Source organism: Anopheles coluzzii, chromosome 3 (genome assembly GCF_943734685.1).
Source record: "Anopheles coluzzii chromosome 3, AcolN3, whole genome shotgun sequence".
Taxonomy (NCBI): domain Eukaryota; kingdom Metazoa; phylum Arthropoda; class Insecta; order Diptera; family Culicidae; genus Anopheles; species Anopheles coluzzii.
In genome coordinates, this window is record NC_064671.1 from 77,134,995 (window position 1) to 77,154,319 (window position 19,325).

Genomic DNA, 19,325 nt, shown 5'->3' on the forward strand with positions numbered 1-19,325 from the left:
GCTGAACGAATTTATGGAATTGTATCAAATTGGCTTAATCAAATCATATCGCGCACAGGGAAGCAGCAGTTGATAAGACGAAACGCCGATGTGCCGCAAAGTGCGAAGTGTAATCGGGAATTTGCAGTCAACCCCACCGGTCGTTGGGATGGCTTTTGCCTTCGGCCATTGGCCATCAACCTTCAAGTGTTTGCTCCAATTTTCAGTGTCACGAACGCGGCCCACGGCTCCAGCGTGCAGCACGCTGGTTGAAGTGAACTACGCTCGAAGGCACTACTCTGTTGCTCTGTCGAGGCAAGACTTTCCGACACGAGCACAGCAACGGTGCCTTTTAGTGCGGTTTCAAAGACACGCTACCGGTTGGGCCGGTAGCACAGATACACAAAACAAACCTTCAACTCATGCGCTGGCCGTTCGGTAGTGGCGGCAAAGTATGATAAGCCAGAATCACCTTTCTATCACACGCGATGATGCGACGGACGCGACGAAAGATTCTGTCCACGGAGATGATCCCGGCAGGCCGAGGTTGCTGGGGCATAGCCCCTTTCTACCGAGCGGTTGTTTTTGTTCTGTGGCAAGGCCTAAAGGCTGCTCCGATCATTAGCATTGTGTAGCTTTGTTTTTTTTTTTCGGTAGCAACATTCGCACACGACCATCGTCACAGGCTGTAGTTTCTGTAAATGGAGGCCAATTTAAATATTACTGAAAATGGTACACATCAAGCAAACGTGTTGGAAGTTGTATGTTTTTGTAGCATTTCAATCAATAAGAATTATGTGCCATAACAGCTTGCTACAAACAAGCAACACTTTTTCCTCCCCGTTTGAATTGTGCTTTTTCGGTGAACCCCGGCCGTTGAAATGTTATTTTCTTCGTTTACCTCTTTTGCACAGCCTTGCTTCGGTAGGCGCTTCCTGTATTGCTGTTTTCGTTCACTCAAAAGGCAAGCAAAATTGCTCCACCGTCGGGAAGCTACACCCAAAGCAAAGCGCTAAAACCAGTTTCACCACCGTTTCAGCAATTTTGCACCCCCCTTCTCAAACCAAACAACAACATAATTGCGACAACACCAAAAAAAAGGGGCAATTTGCACACCGAGCCATGCTGGGTGAGCGAAAGATGGATGGACACCGAAAAGAAGAGCAGATCAGATCATCACACTGGCAACACGGTCCGTCGGGTCTTGCCCTGTTGCGCACTCTTTTTTCTCTCTCTCTCTCTCTCTCTCTCTCTCTCTGAACTTACACAGGTGTCGCGACGGTTGCGCGCGCGATAGAGAGAGAGAGATAGGTGAGCGCCGGGGAGCTGGAAGCTGCGCGAGAGATCGCCCGCACTCATCTACCACAGCGAAAGCTCTCGCGCTGCTGATCTTGCACTCAGCAGTTCGCTCACGCGCTTGTGCGCTCTTTCTAGTAGCTCTCTCTACGGAGCTCCGGTAAACTCTCAGGTGTGCCATGAGCGGACGGACGGCATTTAAATTGTCACCCTGCATCACTGTGTGCGAGTCGGTTGGGTGGGGTAGTGGACAACGGTACACATACACACACACACACACACACACGTACCAAACTACCTTTGGTGGCTGGTTGATGGTTTATCCCGCGCATTCGCTCCGTTCATTCACTCAGTCTCAAGCATGTCGCCGGCACGATCGTAGCGTCTCTCTATTCGCTGGCAGGTTAAAAGTGCTGAAATTGGAAGGCATGGACACTTGTAATTCGTTCAAGGGCTGATGAAACGCAAGGGCCGAGCAAACAAAGCCAAACCAGCAGTGGAAAAGCGTACGTGTGAGACGTCGTGCTGTGTCGTGCGTTTCGGAGCAGGGGACGAAAAGCTCCACCGAAAACGGCACCGTTCGGTTTATTTGTTTATATCAATAATCAGAGTGTTGAGAGCAGCAGTGCCGAAGAAGTGCCCTGTCCTCCAGCCCCGTTTGTTCTATTTTTAGTGTCCGCTCTGTGTACCGTCGTTGTGTGTGTCTCTCTCTCTCTTGTTCTCATTTATCTCTACCCCGCCGTGGGTATAGTGCCGCGTCCGGAAGTGTAGTGTAGCGTTGAGAGACGAACAAACCCTGGCACGAAGAACAAAAGGGAATTACCCTTCGTTTGGATACGCTTACACGCGGGAAACGAACTGCTTGAAAGTGACAACACACGATTTGAGCGATTGTTCACTGTTTGGTTGTTTGGTGTGGTGCTTTGGAATTAGAATTCCACCGTGTTTGGGGTTTTGGTGCAACAGTTGCCTGTAGGCTTTTGCAGCAGGGTTTCTGCGCGAAAAAAAAACACAGTACTCTAAGTGAAGGGTAGCGCGCGCTCGTAATGTCGGTCGGTGCGTGAGCGGCCACTCCTCTCAGTTATTCCCTTTAGTAGCCTCGGTTGACCTTTAGAAGGTGTGCGAGTAGAGGCAACAGGTTGCCTCAAACCAGGTGTTCTCGAAAAGCCACAGCGTGAAGATGGCGTCGTTGCAGAAATTCTTCTTCGGTGCTCGACTTACGGTGGTGCTGTTGCAGCTGCTGATCGTCTCGTCCAACCTGATCATCAACCGTGCCGTGGTGGCAGGGGAGGTTGACTCACCGGTCGTCACCATCACCAGCACCACCGCTGCCTCGCCAATGCCAGCGGCAGCACCAGCACCGGCCGCAGCCGACAGTGAAAACAAGTTTCTGAAATATCTGTTCAACAAGTACGGCAGCAAGGGAGTGATCTCGTTCGAGGTGAGTTGCGAGCCAAATTTCGAAAGGTGCCGCGCCGTACCTTTTGAATTGTGGTGCGCCCTTGGGCACCGCAGGGTATCATTAAAGTGAGCTGTTGTTTTGTGTGTGTGTGTGTGTGTGTGTGTGTGTGTGTGTGTGTGTGTGTGTGTGTGTGTGTGTGTGTGTGTGTGTGTGTGTTGTTAAGTTGGATAGGTTTTGCTCACAACTCGTTTCTTTCATCACCAGAGCGCAGATCGTGTAGAACAGCCGAGAACAGCTCCGAAGCTCTTTAAATGCTTTTGCAAAAGGCTTGAGATGGGATAAGACATTTCATTCCAACATTCCAAACAAACGGCTATAATACTGCGGCAAACAGTGGCGTCATAACACTCACAAAACATATTCGTGCCGCGCGGTAAAGATCTTCCCTCTTGACACACACACACACACATACTGCTATCTAATGTTTGTCTAGCGCGCACAAACAGCGTGACAGCATTTATAGTACCTCCCCTTCCCGCCCACTTATCACGGCAATAATCACTCATCTCCGTGCGTCCTCCTTCCGCAGGGTTTGGAGCATCTGATGCACAGCCTCGGGCTCGGCGGGCTAGATTTCACCGGTTCGCACACACTGAAGGAGCATCGCCCGGATGGGTACGATTTCGGCGACTACGACGTGTACGATGGCGTCGGCGGGATGGGGCGCACCGAGCACGGACAGCATGACCAACACCAGCATCTGCACGACGATCATCACGCGGAAGAGCATGGGACACCGGAACCGCCGGTGATAACGTTCACGACCGCTACAGTGGCCTCCACCGACCGTCGACACCGGCACCGGCCGGAGGAGGAACAGCAGGACCATGGGCGCGGCAGTGCGGTGAGTGCCGGCGAGACGACCACAGCCGACTCGCGCCAGGCCGTAAACGGTACAAACAGTACGGCCGGCCCGTACGGTGGTGCCGCCGCCGCCGCCACGACGCTGGTCCAGGATCGGAACCCACCCACCGACGAGGCGGACGATCACGTGTGGCAGGAAATTATCTTCAAAGACATGCACGATCCGCGCCATCGCCATCCGCGTAACAAGAGTAAGTTAACGGGCCAGGTAATTGGTTTGCTTTGGCTTAGGAAAAATGATGGGAGGGTCGGGGTGGGGGGAGGGTGGCTGGGGAAAAGGGACTTAGGAATGAAACAACCCAGCACCGGACCTGAGCTTAATGACGGATAAGGAACGCTGGTATTTAGGTCACCGGGCGGGACAATGTATGTTTTTGTGTGCCTTCGCGGTGTGCGCATCATTAAGACCGGGCGAGTTCGCTGTCAATTGACGGTACTTTAGCGTCAGAGGGGCATGTGAAAGATCGCGATCAATGTTGCGCACCGGTCGTACTCCACCTACACCGTTGCCGTGATGAACAGATTAGTGATGTGCTCTTTGAGGCACACCAACGACTCTGATCCAACTCAGACTATTGTTAGACCGATTTTGACCCTGGCAAAATGGGAAACACTAGTTCCGCCCGGAGTCGGAGTCGTCCAGAGTCGTAGTAGTCCAGAGTCGTAGTAGTCCAGAGTCATCTGGAGTCGTCCGGAGTCTTTCGAAATTGTCCGAAGTCGTCCGGGGTTGGAATCGTTCGGAGTCGTCCGGAGTCGTTTGCAGTTGTCAAAAGTCGTCAGGAGTCGGAGTCATCCAGAGTCGTCTGGAGTGGTCTGAAGTCGTTCGGAATCGTCCGTAGTCCGATTATAGTTGACTTCAGACGTCGCCCGATACTCCGGAAGATTCTGGACAACTCTGAATGACTCGGGACAACTCCGGACGACTCCCAACGACTCCGGATAACTTCGGACGACTCAGGACAACTCCAGACGACTCCGAACGATTCCGGACGACTCCAGACGACTTTGGACGTCTCCAACCCCGGATGACTTCGAACAACTCCGAACGACTACGAACGACTCCGGACGAGTTCGAACGACTCTGAATGACTCCAGATAGTGCTAAGCGGATCTATCTTCCGGAGTGAGTTCCGAAGTTATCGATGTCGAATCGGAGTTGACTCCGGATTTTTTGCCAACCATTTACCCATCACTAGAACAGATACACAGATACAGATAGCATATGGGCGGACAAATCGGACCAACTATGCCCCGGTTCGGGGCACGTATCGTAGTCGCTTGTTTATACAAACAGCCAAGATAAGCTCGGTCATCCCGTCACTTCTCGAGTGTCGGACAGTGGCAGTCGCAAAAGTGTTCTGAGACTTATTTTTTCCAAACCACCTCACCCGTCTCCATCCACTGCACCGCTGCTGAGGGATGGGAGGGATGAGTGATGTTGGCATGGTTGATTAGCAGATTTATTTCGGTGTTTGTGTGTGCTTTTTATTTACTCATTTGTTGTGTGGAGCTTGTTCTGTTTTGGATGAGATCCGGCGGAACGATATCTTAATTGCCAGCACGACGGGCTCTGTTTGTTTAATAATAATAAAAAAAAAATCATAAGCTACATTGTACGGGACGGAGCTGCTCCTGCCATATTGAGCTGACGAAATGCTGCACTTTGAGTTAGAGAGCCTAACCGCAACCTAGCGCAACGCAACTCAAAGTTCAGTGAACGGGGAAGCGAACGGGAATTCGATCGGTTTTGGAGTTGTCGATTCCTGGCACCCGTGAAAGGAGGGGATGCTGATTGGCTATCCGCCTGCGCCTGCTTTCTTTTCTGGCTGGCTTTCTCTTTCTCTTTTGGGCAAAAGATGTTCAGTGTTGGTTTGTGTCCAGCCCCAACTCGAGGCACCCGCGTACACTGGCTCGTGGAGAGTTGTTAGGCGTTTAAGACTGCGCAGATTTCTGCAGCTGCTGGCGTCTGTTGTCGGCTACACATTCTTGAGCACGAATCCACATTCCTGACCGTCCGCACAGGGGAAAGAAGAATGTTTCCTATTGACCATGCAAAACCACACCCGTTGTTGAGGAGTGAGGTGTGGAGTGGAACTACGGGGAGTAGATTTAATCGACATGCAGCACACGAACATCTCGATTTGTCGGGCCAAAATGGGGAATTTTTTTGCTCGCATGCTTTCGGGATGAGAGAGTTCATTCTAAACAAAAAACCCCACAATATAATGTTTGTATGCCTTGAATGTGACTTCTCGCGCAGAAAGCAATCCTCTACTCGCTTGACTAGCATTTAAGTCCCTCGCCCACGGTGCAATTGTATCATTTGTTTATGTCCCCGCTAGGCACGGATACAAAAAGGGCAATAAAGAATTCGCGCTCTCTCTCTCTCTTAGGCGGAGATAGCTGAACTCTGTTCGCTTCCCTTTCGAGCCGGTTGTCAACAGGGTGTTGCGAATTATCCACCCGAGCCCATCGAAGTTTGAAGAAGATGTATCAGAGACGTGCCGAGAGGATGGCCGCACTTCTAGCGATCGCGCGCGCGCGTGTGTTTGTGCAGGTTTACAAACCGGTTTAATGATTTAATGTGGCGTTTGCGGTAAAACCGTTTGCCAACGGCCGCAGCACGTCACAATCTCGGTGTAAACAAGGCGGAAAGGGGAATTCCTCTCACTGCCGCTCATTCAAGTCTTCGCTCGGTCATTATTTTCCCATTTCACGATTTTTGCAAGCCACACACATACACACACACACACAAACACACACACACACACACACACACACACACACACACACACACACACACACACACACCGGTCAAGAATGTTGCGATCCACTTTCATTCTAATGGAGTTGTTTTCTTTTATTTTAACAACAAAAATACAAAAACAGGCAACAAAACGGAAACGCACATGGGTAAATGTCATAGTTGCAACCATTTTGCCGGACCGGAGTGGATTGTTATAAAACACTCCCACTGCCAAAGCGGAACTTAATTTTGTGTTGTGCCATTTGCTGCTGTTGTCCGTTTTGTTTGCGCTACAAACAGGTTTTAGTTGAATTTAAACGATTCATAACGCTGCTTCAGCTGAACCGATTTCACCACCCAGCGCGAGCAGGCATGGAGGTGCCTTCCTTGCGCCCAAAGGGAAGATCAACCGAGCGCTCAAGGTCGCTACATTTGCGACCTCCGCAACCAGCGGGGGGGGGGGGGGGGGGGAAATCCGTTGTTAGAGGAAAGGCAGCACAATAAACTAAATCATATTGACACACGCAAATCCCAGGCCGGCAAATGCCACTGCGACATTTACTTCCCTAAACAGTTTACGATAACAAGAAGTTCCGTGTCTCGCAGATGCCCTTATCTTCCTAAATACTAGCGGATTTGTGTTTTGTATGCCTTTCGATAACAATATCTTGCTTTGCCATGATTCAGATGTCCCGTTCTGTCTGTCCCCGATGTCGATCGTCCATCTGGTGATGGAGGAACCGCTGCTTGCCAAACATCAGCACTATCGCAAGACGCGATCACTACCGTCGCACAACCACAATGCCCACGGATCGAGCGCACCTGATGTGGAGGAGATAGATCCGGATGCACGGATCGAGATAACGCCGTCCGAGTTTAAGGATCTCTGTCCGGCCTTTTTGGTGCAGCTCGACCAGCGGGCCTGCTCGCAGAAGCTCCAGAAGGAGAGCAACCCGCACCGGGAGCGGAAAGCATTCTCGCAAGGTTTGTACGAGCGTTGGAGATCGGTTCCTTCGAGCGAGTTGGGCATCTAAACGTCATCTTTGTTGTTTTTTTTTATTGGTCACCTACCTTTACAGCATGGATTTATGCCACTGCCTGCGTGCTGATCATCTCGCTCTGCGGACTGGTAGGAGTAGCGATGGTACCGCTAGCGAAATCCATCGCTTATGACGATATACTGCGCTTCCTGATCGCGCTCGGCGTGGGGACGCTTTGCGGCGATGCGCTGATGCATCTGCTGCCCCACGCACTGCTCCCGCACGGCGAGGACGAGGGCGACCATGAACATCATCACGGCGAGCCTCACGATGATCATGGTGGGCATGATCATGCGGCCGAACAGAGGGCGATGTGGCTATGTTTGTGTGCCTTCGGGACGGCATTCTTCATGTACAGCTTGGAGATGATATTGCCCCTGTTTCGGGACGGAGGCGCCGACGACCATCATCATCACCACCATGGCCATTCACATGCGCATTCGCAGAGCTCGAATCGCGTCGAGCCTAGGCCGGCAGCTCAGCAAAACAATCACCACCAGCAGCAGCATCACCATCACCCGCACCGGGGCGATGACATCGAGCTGGATCTGACGGACGGGGCGAAGGATAAGGAGGCGAAAACGATGCTGCAGAAGAAGAGCGCCCGCAAACCGATGGCAGCGGTCGCGTTCATGGTCGTACTGGGCGATGGGCTGCACAACATTACGGATGGGCTGGCGATCGGGGCGGCCTTCGCGGTGGATCCGGTCACGGGGCTGGCCACCTCGTTCGCTATCCTGTGCCACGAGCTGCCGCACGAGCTTGGCGACTTTGCGCTGCTGCTGCAGACCGGCGTCAGCATTAGGAGGGCAATATTTCTCAACATCGTATCTTCGATTCTCAGCTTTGTCGGTGGGTGGCGCACGTCACTTCAAACTCCACAGTGGAAGGACACACACACACTAATGAGCCGTACTTTCTTCCAGGCATGGCACTGGGTTTGCTGCTGACGGGACTGCACGAGTCGGTCGTAGGCTGGATCTACGCGGGAACGGCTGGCACCTTCCTGTACATCGCGCTGTCCGATCTGGTGCCGGAGATGCGCAACGATGTGGCGCGAAGCGACCAAAAGCTGAAGGTGATACTGATCCAGCTGGCGGGGCTAGCCCTGGGAGCTGTGATTATGTTGCTGATTGCGCTGAATGAGAGCGCGCTCCAGATGCTGTTCGATTGAGCAGCGCCTGGTTGTGTAAGATATCAGTGTTAAGTTTAGGTAGTGTTTAGACGCAATAAAGTGTACTTTTTTTTATAGAATCCTAGCGAATGGAATGTTGATGTGCAAATGTCGCACTTACCTATTTGGGTAGGACAATTTCAAGTGCTGCTACTCTGTTAGCACACATTGTACAAACTGTATTATGATTCTATTCTATCTAGTTGTTCATACCGTTTGGCATATTGATGACTTACAACACCGCACTGAAATGACAATGATTATCTACCGTTATTGCAGCACATTTTTCCGATGACTTCGGCTCTTTAATCTGGCCCTAACGACCGTCTCGCGAACAGTACGACAGGTACAGCACGTTGAATGTTTTAGATGCCTAAGCTTTTTCTTGATAGTTTGTTTTTTTCAATCTTACGCTCTATCATTCTTCGGCTCTAGTAGTTTTCAATTCTTCAACTTTTCCTCGCTCGTTTCAACTCTTCGATTATTTAAATCTCTTAATTTTTAATCTTTTAAAGCTCTTCTATTTGTTTTCACTTTAATAACTTCAAAATGTTCTTCTGTTTCACGTACTTTATGGCCTAAACGTATTTTATAATCATAAATCAATAAAATTTAAAAACAACTTCATTTTATCGTGCCCTATTTCCCACTTTCGGCGAGATATTCAGCCATTTTGCATGCAAGTTTAGCACTTGCACGCAACCTGGGTTATAAGTACTGTTTACCCTTTTTACCAATTAGGGCAAAGCGGGGCAAAATGGGCATGTAGGGCAAAATGGGCACCTTGTATTGAAGCATTATTTGACTACAAAGAATACTACTTTCCAATGATCAAAATGTATTCATTAGAGTGTTCTATAAACACCATGTAAGTGTCATAACCCTTACATAACAAATAACAAATAAAAAATGCAAAATAAGGTTTAGAAGCATATTGATATAAATTTTGTCACTTCTAAAAAAAGCTTCAACCAGTGTCACAGGGATGCGTTGAAGTTTTGCATGATATATTTTTAAAGATATGATATTTCTAAACAATCTGTCTAAAGAAAGCAAGGCGATTGAATGCGTATTTTTACTAATATAACAAAAAAATAACAAAAATGCTTCACGTGGGGCAAAATGGGCAGATGCTTTTGACATACGGCGCTTTGTGAGGCTATGGTGTGGTATTTGTCGCCTCAATAATGATGATAGGCACAGTTTCAGAATTCGATTTTGTAGATGAAAACATGTAAAAACTGTTTTAATTTCGATAACATATTTTTGGAAGAATTTTAAGGGCTTTCCTGAACAGCAAAACGAACGATAGAACGAAAATACATTTCACGAAACGTGCGCAAAAGCATAGACCATTACCTAAGCGCAGTTGTTGTGGCCCATATTGCCCTAGAGTTTTGACGTTTCACAGTTTGTTTACATATGCCCATTTTGCCCCAGGGCTATGCCCATTTTACACCAAGGATAATGTATTTAGAAGGTTGATTTTTACCTCTTTTGCTGGGCGACATTGTGGGGGACATCTGTCACTCTCTGCATACAAATTTCATTACCCCGCACCAGCCCTCCCCGATTTTTATACCAGAGCCCCCGGAAGAGATGTGTCAAGTCGAGAAATGTCATTTTGCTCTGAACAACTTCACCTTGTCATTTATAACACCTTGATTTTACACCGCGTGTCAAAATAATTTCTCGTAAAACATTTATATTTTACACTGTTTTCATGATTTCGAGTTGTTTTTTATTCTATTTGGAAATTTTAATCCATAGATAAAGGGTGGAGGCATACAATAATCAGTAAATTGCTTAACATGCCCATTTTGCCACGCTTTCTCATACTTTATATTTCATTGGGGATCATATTTGTCACTCCTGACAAATTAGGGATCATATACATGTGCTCCTGACTTATTTTAAAATTCTATTTGATCTCATAAAATGATTATATTTGAATCATAAGCTTTACCAAATCATGATAAAAATTTTGTATCCAAATATTAGATGATAGTATTTAGACTTGTGGGTACTCTTACTTTGGTGGGTTTTTCTAGAGTTGTAATTCTGTCATTTTAAAGTACTTCATAATTATTCCACGGCTCACATTGAATCTTGCGAGCGGATATCAGTACTGCTACTTTGAATATAATATAGAAGGTTTTGCTATTATTTTTGCTTTTTCAAAACATTTAATAAAATTATAGAGACCATCAACTATTAATCTGCTGTATTAAACTACAATCTGATATAGAGTGACACAATATATCGTAACATTAGTAAGTTAGTTGAAAATCTGCATAAAGGGAGAGGAAGTTAGTGAGTGGGAGGAAGCAAGGTAAGAGAGAGAGATGAGCGTAGAGCGGAAAGGATTTAGGGAGAGATGTATTTATTTATATATTTATTTATTTATTTGTTTCTGTAATTCTTGTCCGCCAATGATGGTCCACATTCGGCTCGACTCATTTGCCCCATAATTCATGTTATGCCTATCTACATTCGAAAAGGGGTGATGAACGAGGACTACAGCGAGGAACGTACATGTTTACTTTGCTTAATAGGCTTGGTGCGTCAATTTCTCGTTTTAGCAGTTTGGTCATAAAGATTGTTTTAGCCTTTTCATGGCGCTTCTCTACCGTTTCTTCATCTAACAATAATTATCATGTTCTATAGGGTAGCGTGTCACCATTTGGCCATCTAAGAACTTTTATCTTGGTAATTTTTCTTTTGACACTTTCAATGCGTTTGAGCCAGCGGTCAGTATATAGACTCCACACAATTGATCCATATTCTAAAATTGATCTGACTAGAATGTTAAACTCTTTTTTGAAACACAAAGGATCATTCAACTCTTTCGTTATTTGCCGTACTATATTAAACCTAGGGTTGCTAAACCTTGGCTCTGCTGATAATAACATCCATGTGATTTGTAAAAGTTAATTTATTAAGTCTAGCAAGATACCACGATCGCGAATTGTAATGAAACCAAATAGACCAGAACAGGCATTAAAGCACCATATGGCACGAAGAGGGTAATAAGAGGGTTGTCTGCACCCGGAGCGGATCGCCGTCGGGGAATGGGCAGAAGAGCACGAGGACATAAGTTATGGGAGGAAACGTGAATTTGAATGGACGAGAGAAGGAAAGGAGAGTCTAAGGAGACACCTGAGCGTACGTGCGGCGTGTTTCCAGTGTTTTAATGTGGATCGTGAAACTCAGCAGCTACACGGTGGAGGGTCCTGTACCAAGGGTCCTGTACGCCACTGGAACTATTTTGTCGATATTATCATGAAATGTTATTTTCGAGTTAATTATTACTCCGAGATCTTTTGTACAGGTGGTTCGGTTCAGTCGATTGTCGCTTAATAAGTAACAATGAAGAAGAAGAGATAGAGAGCGGCTAAAGGAGATAACTTGACATTTATCAGGGCAGAGGACTCGAAAGTTAGAAGCACACTAGCGACAGAAGCTTTCGATGTGACGTCGGACAAAGACACAGTCGTGAAGAGACTTTAACGAAGGAAAGAAGATTTCGGTATCATCTGCACAGCATAGGATAAGTTAGGAGGAACAGAGATTATATCATTAATGAAAAGAACAAACAGAAGAGTGCTCGATACTTTTCCTTGAGAAACACCGGAGAATGGAGGGGGTTGGGGGGATTGTGGACTGATTCTCTGTTTTATTAATTTTGTTTATGATGTATTGAAAAACTTATCGATGATGTTTTATTTAGTCAATTTGTCTCAATATTGTTTAACACCTTTCCTGCTATTTTTGTTATGACCTAACCTGATGGTCCCGAAAATCGACGCCGATGACACTTCACGGTCGTAGGTCGAAGTGTGCGTGCAATCTATCTGGAGTTTATCGAACGTGCGCTTGCATAGTTTCGTAGCGGAATTTGGGGCAAGTGTGCCATACGGGGCAAGAGTGCCACCAAGCATTTTTCCTTAAAAACTTAAGTTTAATGATCAATTGTGTATACAGTTGGTTGCCTTCCAATGGCTAGGTATACTGAGCCGAATTTCATATAGACCAATCGATATTTCCCATTGTTTTGAACTGATTTGTATTGAGTTTCAAAATTGATCAAAATACTATATTTTTTTTAATCCAACCAAATAAGCTCTCACAAATCATGCGAACAATCAACCGAGAAAATATTTACACCACCGTATAGCTGAGAAAACGTGAAATTTTTTGTGGGGTTAGTTGAAAAAAACTTTCTTTTTGTCACTGAAAAATTCAATTTCAAAAAAGTTACAACTACACCATCTTTCATAGGCGCGAGCTGTCAAAAATGTAAACATTGTTGTAGCGTTCAGCGGTATGGTGCGCTTTTACGAGCGGATTCTACTCCGGAAAACCAGACCAGCAACAACCCATATTGCGATATAGTTTGTGATGAAAAGGGGTTCATTGGTGACTCAAGACATGTAGGAATACATACACTAGTGGTACAAACGTAATAATTTTCACTTATCTAAGAAATACGGTTATTTTAACCAGGTGGCCGTCTTGCCCCATACGAGTGGCACTCTTGCCCCATAGCCCAAAAAACAACGTCTTTTTGGACCCTTTTTAAAACGCTTCAAAAACTGTTTTGTTTGCACTTTTTTCAAGCGAAACTCGCTTATAAGTGAGGAAATAGATGTAAAATGGTTATGAGATTTAAATCGGTTTTTGAAAAAAACGTTTTAGTGAGTTATAACTTGAAATGCTTAAGGTGGCACACTTGCCCCAAATTCCGCTATGTGCCACGATAAATAAGTCACGATAAGATGTGGTACAGTATCGGACAGAATGATAGGACCCTAGTTTTTTCAACGCAGCATGCACCCGTTGGGACAGGTTTATGTGTGGTTTGTGTGTTTGTGTTTGTGTGCATGTGTGTGTGTGTATGTATGTTTGAATGTGTATTGGTGTGTGTTTGTTTCACAAGTATGTCGTTTCGGATAGATTTGTAAGTAGTTTTTCTGTGTTTTGGGTTAGGTTTTTGATGTAATAAGCAGGACCACCGCCCTCGCGATCAGTGTTTTTTTGATCTATTAACAATTTTACGGTCTTCTTTCGTCGTGGTCTTCTGAGGACGTCCGGTTGACTTGCGCGTTTCGGTTGTCCAAGCGCGTTTAGGTTGTCCAAGCGCGTTTCGGTTGTCCAAACACATTTCGGATGTCCGAAGCGCGTTTGCGACAAAAGTGCGCGATCGTTCCATTACGAACTCGATCGTTTTGCGCTTAATGCCAGCAGCAGCCATTCGCTTTTTCATATGGCGCTGATAATCGGTACAACGTTTACCTCGACCCATTGTTACTAACATTGCTTGCTTGGACCGTCAAGAACGCGCTGGTTAAAAACTTGGACACGGTTGATCCCGTGCTCTGCCTGCGTTCTGCTTCTACACGTGATGAATTACATCGGTGTAGAGCAGCGAAGAAAGCGTATGGATAAAAACTATCAACGAGTAAGCGAATGAGTGTCTACCCATTTAAATCGAGAACAGAATACTGCCGTGCTCATGAAAGAAAACGCCCATTGAAAAGAACAACTGCGCTCTTGCTCAATGCACACACAAAGTTTCCCATGCACACACAACGTTCAACGCAGAGATGCACGCATGCCTTTTAATGGCGTGCACTGGTGAAACACCTATGAGGGAATGCCGAGTTCATTGCTATTGTGCGCGTTTTCATTTCGCATCGCTGCGCATGCACATTCATCAACAAGCACACCTGCGTTTTCGTCCGAGGAACAAGCGGTGCTGTCGATGCAAACTTTAGTTTAGTTTAGTTTTTATCCAAGTGTAAAACCACGATGTTTCATATGATAACACACATCATCAGAATGCTTTCAACGCAATATGAAACCATGTAAAGCTACGTTTCTTCAGACAAAAACCCGCGCAATCGCACTCGCACTCGCACTCGCACTCGCACTCACACTCACACTCGCACTCGCACACACACACACACACACACACACACACACACACACACACACACACACACACACACACACACACACACACACACACACACACACACACACACACACACACACACCAGTTTTTTCATTGATGATCACGACAACCCATTCATGAAATAAAACTTCCGGAAATATAAACAATACAAGTTGTGGAGCTTAAGATCGGCAGTAGTTAAATTAGATCCACTAGGGTGTACATGATTGAAAATTTGTTTTGTTCGTGGATTTAACCAATTTTACATATATTATGCCAAAAATGTTCTCAAATGTGTTGTTTTACCTTCAGCTTGGATTCTACATTGTTGTATTACTCGAAAATTACCTTTTTCTTGCATTTATGAGAAGTGTCCATCTTAACCGCAGTGTCCGTCTTTACCTACTTTCCTCTATATATTGCTAGTCTTAGGAGTTAGGTTAATCTCGAGTGAAAAAACAACTCTTTTCAAGCAGTAGCATTTTAATAAATAAGATAATACCACACAATAATACACAATTCAAAACACACCAAAGTAATATTAGGCCATATTATCTTTGTTGTTTACCAACAGCGGTTCTAGTTTGACAGAAGCGTTGTGGTGAAGTGAGAGAGAGGGACAGGTAGCACAGGCGAAGCAAACACGGGCGAAATAGAGAGAGTATGAATGGTTCATCCCGAAGGAGCTACGCGTGGAACGGATGAACCTGAGCAAATTAAGTGGAATGACCGCAATCGGGTTTGCGTGAAGTTTTAAAACGGGCACGAAGACGAAAATCGACCTCTTTCTACCATCGCGCCAAGAGAAGAAAGTTCAGTGAATTTTTAATACAGTTTAATGAAATTAAGTGAATTAAGAAAATTGATGTTTCAACTTTAAATTCGCGAAAGAAAGAGCTTTGTTGCTGGACGCAACAATTTAAAAATTCACTACTTACGTTTCACGAGTCCTGGTAAGACGCGAACCCGCAGCGCCTTAGCGAAACCGCAATATCAGTGACGTGAAGCAAGAAGGAAACCTTACGGCTTGGAAAATGGAGGATAAGCAGTGTGGTGTGTGCAATGGTGCAAGTACGGAAAATGCAGTGGATCGATGCGAAGGAATGTTTCATCTTGCGTGCGTGAACGAAGATGAAACCGTGTACAGTAGGGATTGGACATGGCATCTGTGCACTCCTGAAACACCGCCCCCCGCTTCATCTACCCTTCATCGTGCGATGCCCGTAGTAGCGACCCAACCAGCCCCGGTAGCAGTGGATACGAACATAGTGAATCTGGAACCATCCACCAGAGCAAGATCGACGGAAGTGATCACGCCCGTATCGAATCCTCCGAATGATCCATCAAAAGCAAGACCCACTCACATTGCTGATTCTACATTGGACAATCTTAGCAGAACCTTCCAACGTTTCTTGGAAGAAGCACGCGAGCCACGCAGGCAAGAGCCTGACGTGATACAACGGCTCGAATCCGTGCTAAACACCTTTGTTCAACGGATGAATCAAGAACAAAATCCGCAAGGATCACGCCGGGACAATCTCGGATCTACGGCGTCTTGTTCGAGTGATACAACCTTGAACATTAATCAGAGTCAGATACTAGCTAGACATTCCGTCAACGCCCAGCTACCGACGTTCGCCGGTAACCCAGAGGAGTGGTCCGTGTTCGAAAACGCGTTTTATGAGACGACGGAACTATGTGGTTTCTCTGACGGAGAAAATATTATAAGGCTGCAACAAGCATTAAAAGGAGAAGCGTTTAAAACAGTCCAGGGGAGACTCAGGAAAGCAGCTAACCTCAAAGAAGTCATGCAAGAGCTCAAATCATCGTTCGGACGTCCAGAAGTAGTTGTGAAAACGTTGTTGAGCCAGATTCGACGACAGGTACCCCCGAGAGCAGAAAAGTTGGAGACGCTTGTGCAGTTCGCCGTATCCGTGGACGAAATGTGTGCTGCTGTGAGAAACAACGGGGTCGAGGAGCGTTATGATGGACCCGTGTTGAATGAGCTCGTTGGTCGTCTCCCTCCGATGATTAAGCTGATGTGGGGCATACACAGTCTTACGTTGTCAAAGGTCAACCTGGCTGCATTCGGAAAGTGGATGCAAACCATTAAGCATGCAGCCCAAGCGGTGACGGTAAAGATTCCGCGATGTTACCGCACGTCCATCAGCTTAGAGAACTGCACGACACAGCTTCATATTTTTGTAGACGCCGGGAGAGACGGTTTCGCAGCCGTGGCGTACTTCCGATTCGAATCCGAAGATCAACGGGAAGTTGTGTTGATCGGCGCAAAAACTCGAGTAGCTCCGTTAAAATATACATCGATTCCCCGATTAGAGCTGCAAGCTGCAGTATTGGGAGTTAGACTGATGATAGGTATTCATCAATCACACCGGATAAAGATCCATAGACGCTTCTTGTGGACCGATTCAAAAGACGTTTTGTGTTGGCTCAACTCGAATCATCGAAATTATAGCGTCTACGTAGCTCATCGAGTAGGCGAAATATTAGAAAACTCGTCAGTAAAGGAATGGCAGTGGGTGCCGACTAAAAACAACGTAGCCGACGAAGGTACAAAATGGTCCAACCTTAACCGACACTGCACGACCGGAATGTGGTTTAAAGGACCAGCGTTCCTACAGCAACCGGAAAACGAGTGGCAAGTGCAAAGCTTCAGACCTTCAACTACTGAGGAAGAGTTACGCCAGACGGTTTCATATCATCGTGAATTATCCCCAGTAATTATCTTTGACAGATCTTCTGATTGGAAACTCCTGCATCGAGCCATCGCCTACATGTGGAGGTACATCAATAATTCTCGTCTGCCAAAAATGTCTCGATATTTTGGACCCCTTACGCACCTCGAGCTACAACAAGCTGAGCAATCGATCATCAAGGAAGCGCAACGATTAGAGTTTCCAGAAGAATATCAGCTGCTTCTGCATGACAAATCAGGTACAAAGGGATCTAAAATGATTAACAAGAAAAGTTCTCTTTATAGACGTAGTGCATACATGGACGATGACGGTATCTTACGAGTACGAGGAAGAATCGATGCTTGTCGTTACGCAAGCCATGACATGAAGAGGCCAATTATTCTTCCCAAAAAATCCTGGCTCTCCGATCTGATTGTAACGGAGTACCACTGGAAATATAAACATCAAAATCATCAAACCGTAATGAATGAAGTGCAGCAAAAGTTCGATATTCCTGGCCTACGTAGCGCGTGCCACAGAGTGCGAAACAATTGCTTTAGATGTAGCCTTCGTAAAGCTTACCCTAAACATCCAGTGATGAATGAGTTGCCGTTAGCTCGAGTGTCGCCGTACGCCAGACCGTTCTCCTACACAGGGATAGATTACTTCGGACCTTTTTTGGTCGCTGTTGGACGGAGACAGGAAAAGCGCTGGGGTGTGCTGTTCACGTGTCTAACAATACGGGCCATACACATAGAGGTGGCTCACAGCTTGAACACCAGCGCTTGCATCATCGCTATTCGCAATTTTATCGCACGTAGAGGGACTCCGATTGAAATCAGAACTGATCGTGGGACTAATTTCGTTGGCGCTGATCGTGAATTGAAAGATGCGGCGAAGCAGATAAACACCGAGGAGCTGATAGATGAAATGTACCTCCCCGATACGACGTGGATATTCAACCCCCCCCGGAGCACCACATTTCGGTGGTGCATGGGAGAGATTAATCCAATCAGTTAAACGCACCCTCTCCGGCATGCAATTTACCAAAACACCGACAGATACCGTTTTCGCCAATTGGTTAATTGAAGTAGAAAACATTATCAACTCTCGCCCACTAACACATGTATCGGTTGATAGTGAGGAAGAAGCCGTGTTAACGCCAAACCATTTTCTCTTGGGTTCATCTTCTGGAATAAAACCATTAACATCTCTTGATGATTCTTCCGTAGCCCTCAGGAACAACTGGAAGACGTCACAACTGTACGCAGATCAATTTTGGAAAAAAATGGTTAGCTTCTTATCTGCCTACGCTCACCCGTCGCAGCAAATGGTTTGAGACCCAGCCGCCATTGCAATTAGGAGACCTCGTGCTGATTGTCGATGACGCCCTACCAAGAGGATGCTGGCCTAAGGGAAGAATCGTACAGCTCGTACCTTCGAAGGACGGAACAACTCGGCCTGTGCACGTACAGCTTGCGAACAAAAAGATTATAGAGCGACCGGTAGTAAAAATCGCTGTAATAAACGTAGAACCGCACGAAAGAGTTTAACGCAGTCAAACACCGGGGCCAGTGTTGTTTACCCAAGGTGGATTTAAAAATATCAGGTGGTGGACTCTAGTGCATTTTGACAATTCGTCACTTGACGTAAGATCCCCAGGATTCAAACTTTGTTTACATTTATTAAATTTGTTTATATAATTTATCTACCCCATTTTTTCGATTAAATATTAATAAAAATATTTTGGATAATTATTTTGGACTTCGCGAGTTCTTATTTAACATTAAAACATGGATTAAAGTGTGTTATTTTGTGTTATTCCGTGAATTTATTCTATAATTCATTGTGTTTTCGACATTTTTGATGATAAAAATTAAGAAAGCATTATTTTTTTTCAATTTTCACATTAATTCCTCATTATTTACGAGCCGCATGGACAATTTACGTGAGATTAGAACTCTCACTCACATGATTTTACATTTCATGCATAAAAAAAATCATCAAATCTTTTGTTACTATATCTCATTTTTTCGATAAAATCAATAGAAACACAAAATTGCATGTAGTAACAAAGAAATCTGTTATATTTGCTAAGCTTTGTGTGCGGAA

General features: G+C 45.9%; 1 protein-coding gene across 1 annotated transcript; it reads left to right on the plus strand.

Annotated features, from left to right (window-relative positions):
* The first annotated feature begins 1,345 nt into the window (after window positions 1–1,345).
* LOC120954997 (zinc transporter ZIP10) lies at window positions 1,346–8,641 on the plus strand. The gene is made up of 5 exons (XM_040375416.2): window positions 1,346–2,716; window positions 3,267–3,792; window positions 7,035–7,331; window positions 7,427–8,239; window positions 8,314–8,641. Exons 1-5 carry the CDS (start codon window positions 2,456–2,458, stop codon window positions 8,559–8,561), a joined length of 2,145 nt encoding a protein of 714 aa, XP_040231350.2. The 5' UTR covers window positions 1,346–2,455; the 3' UTR covers window positions 8,562–8,641.
* The last annotated feature ends 10,684 nt before the right edge of the window (window positions 8,642–19,325 follow it).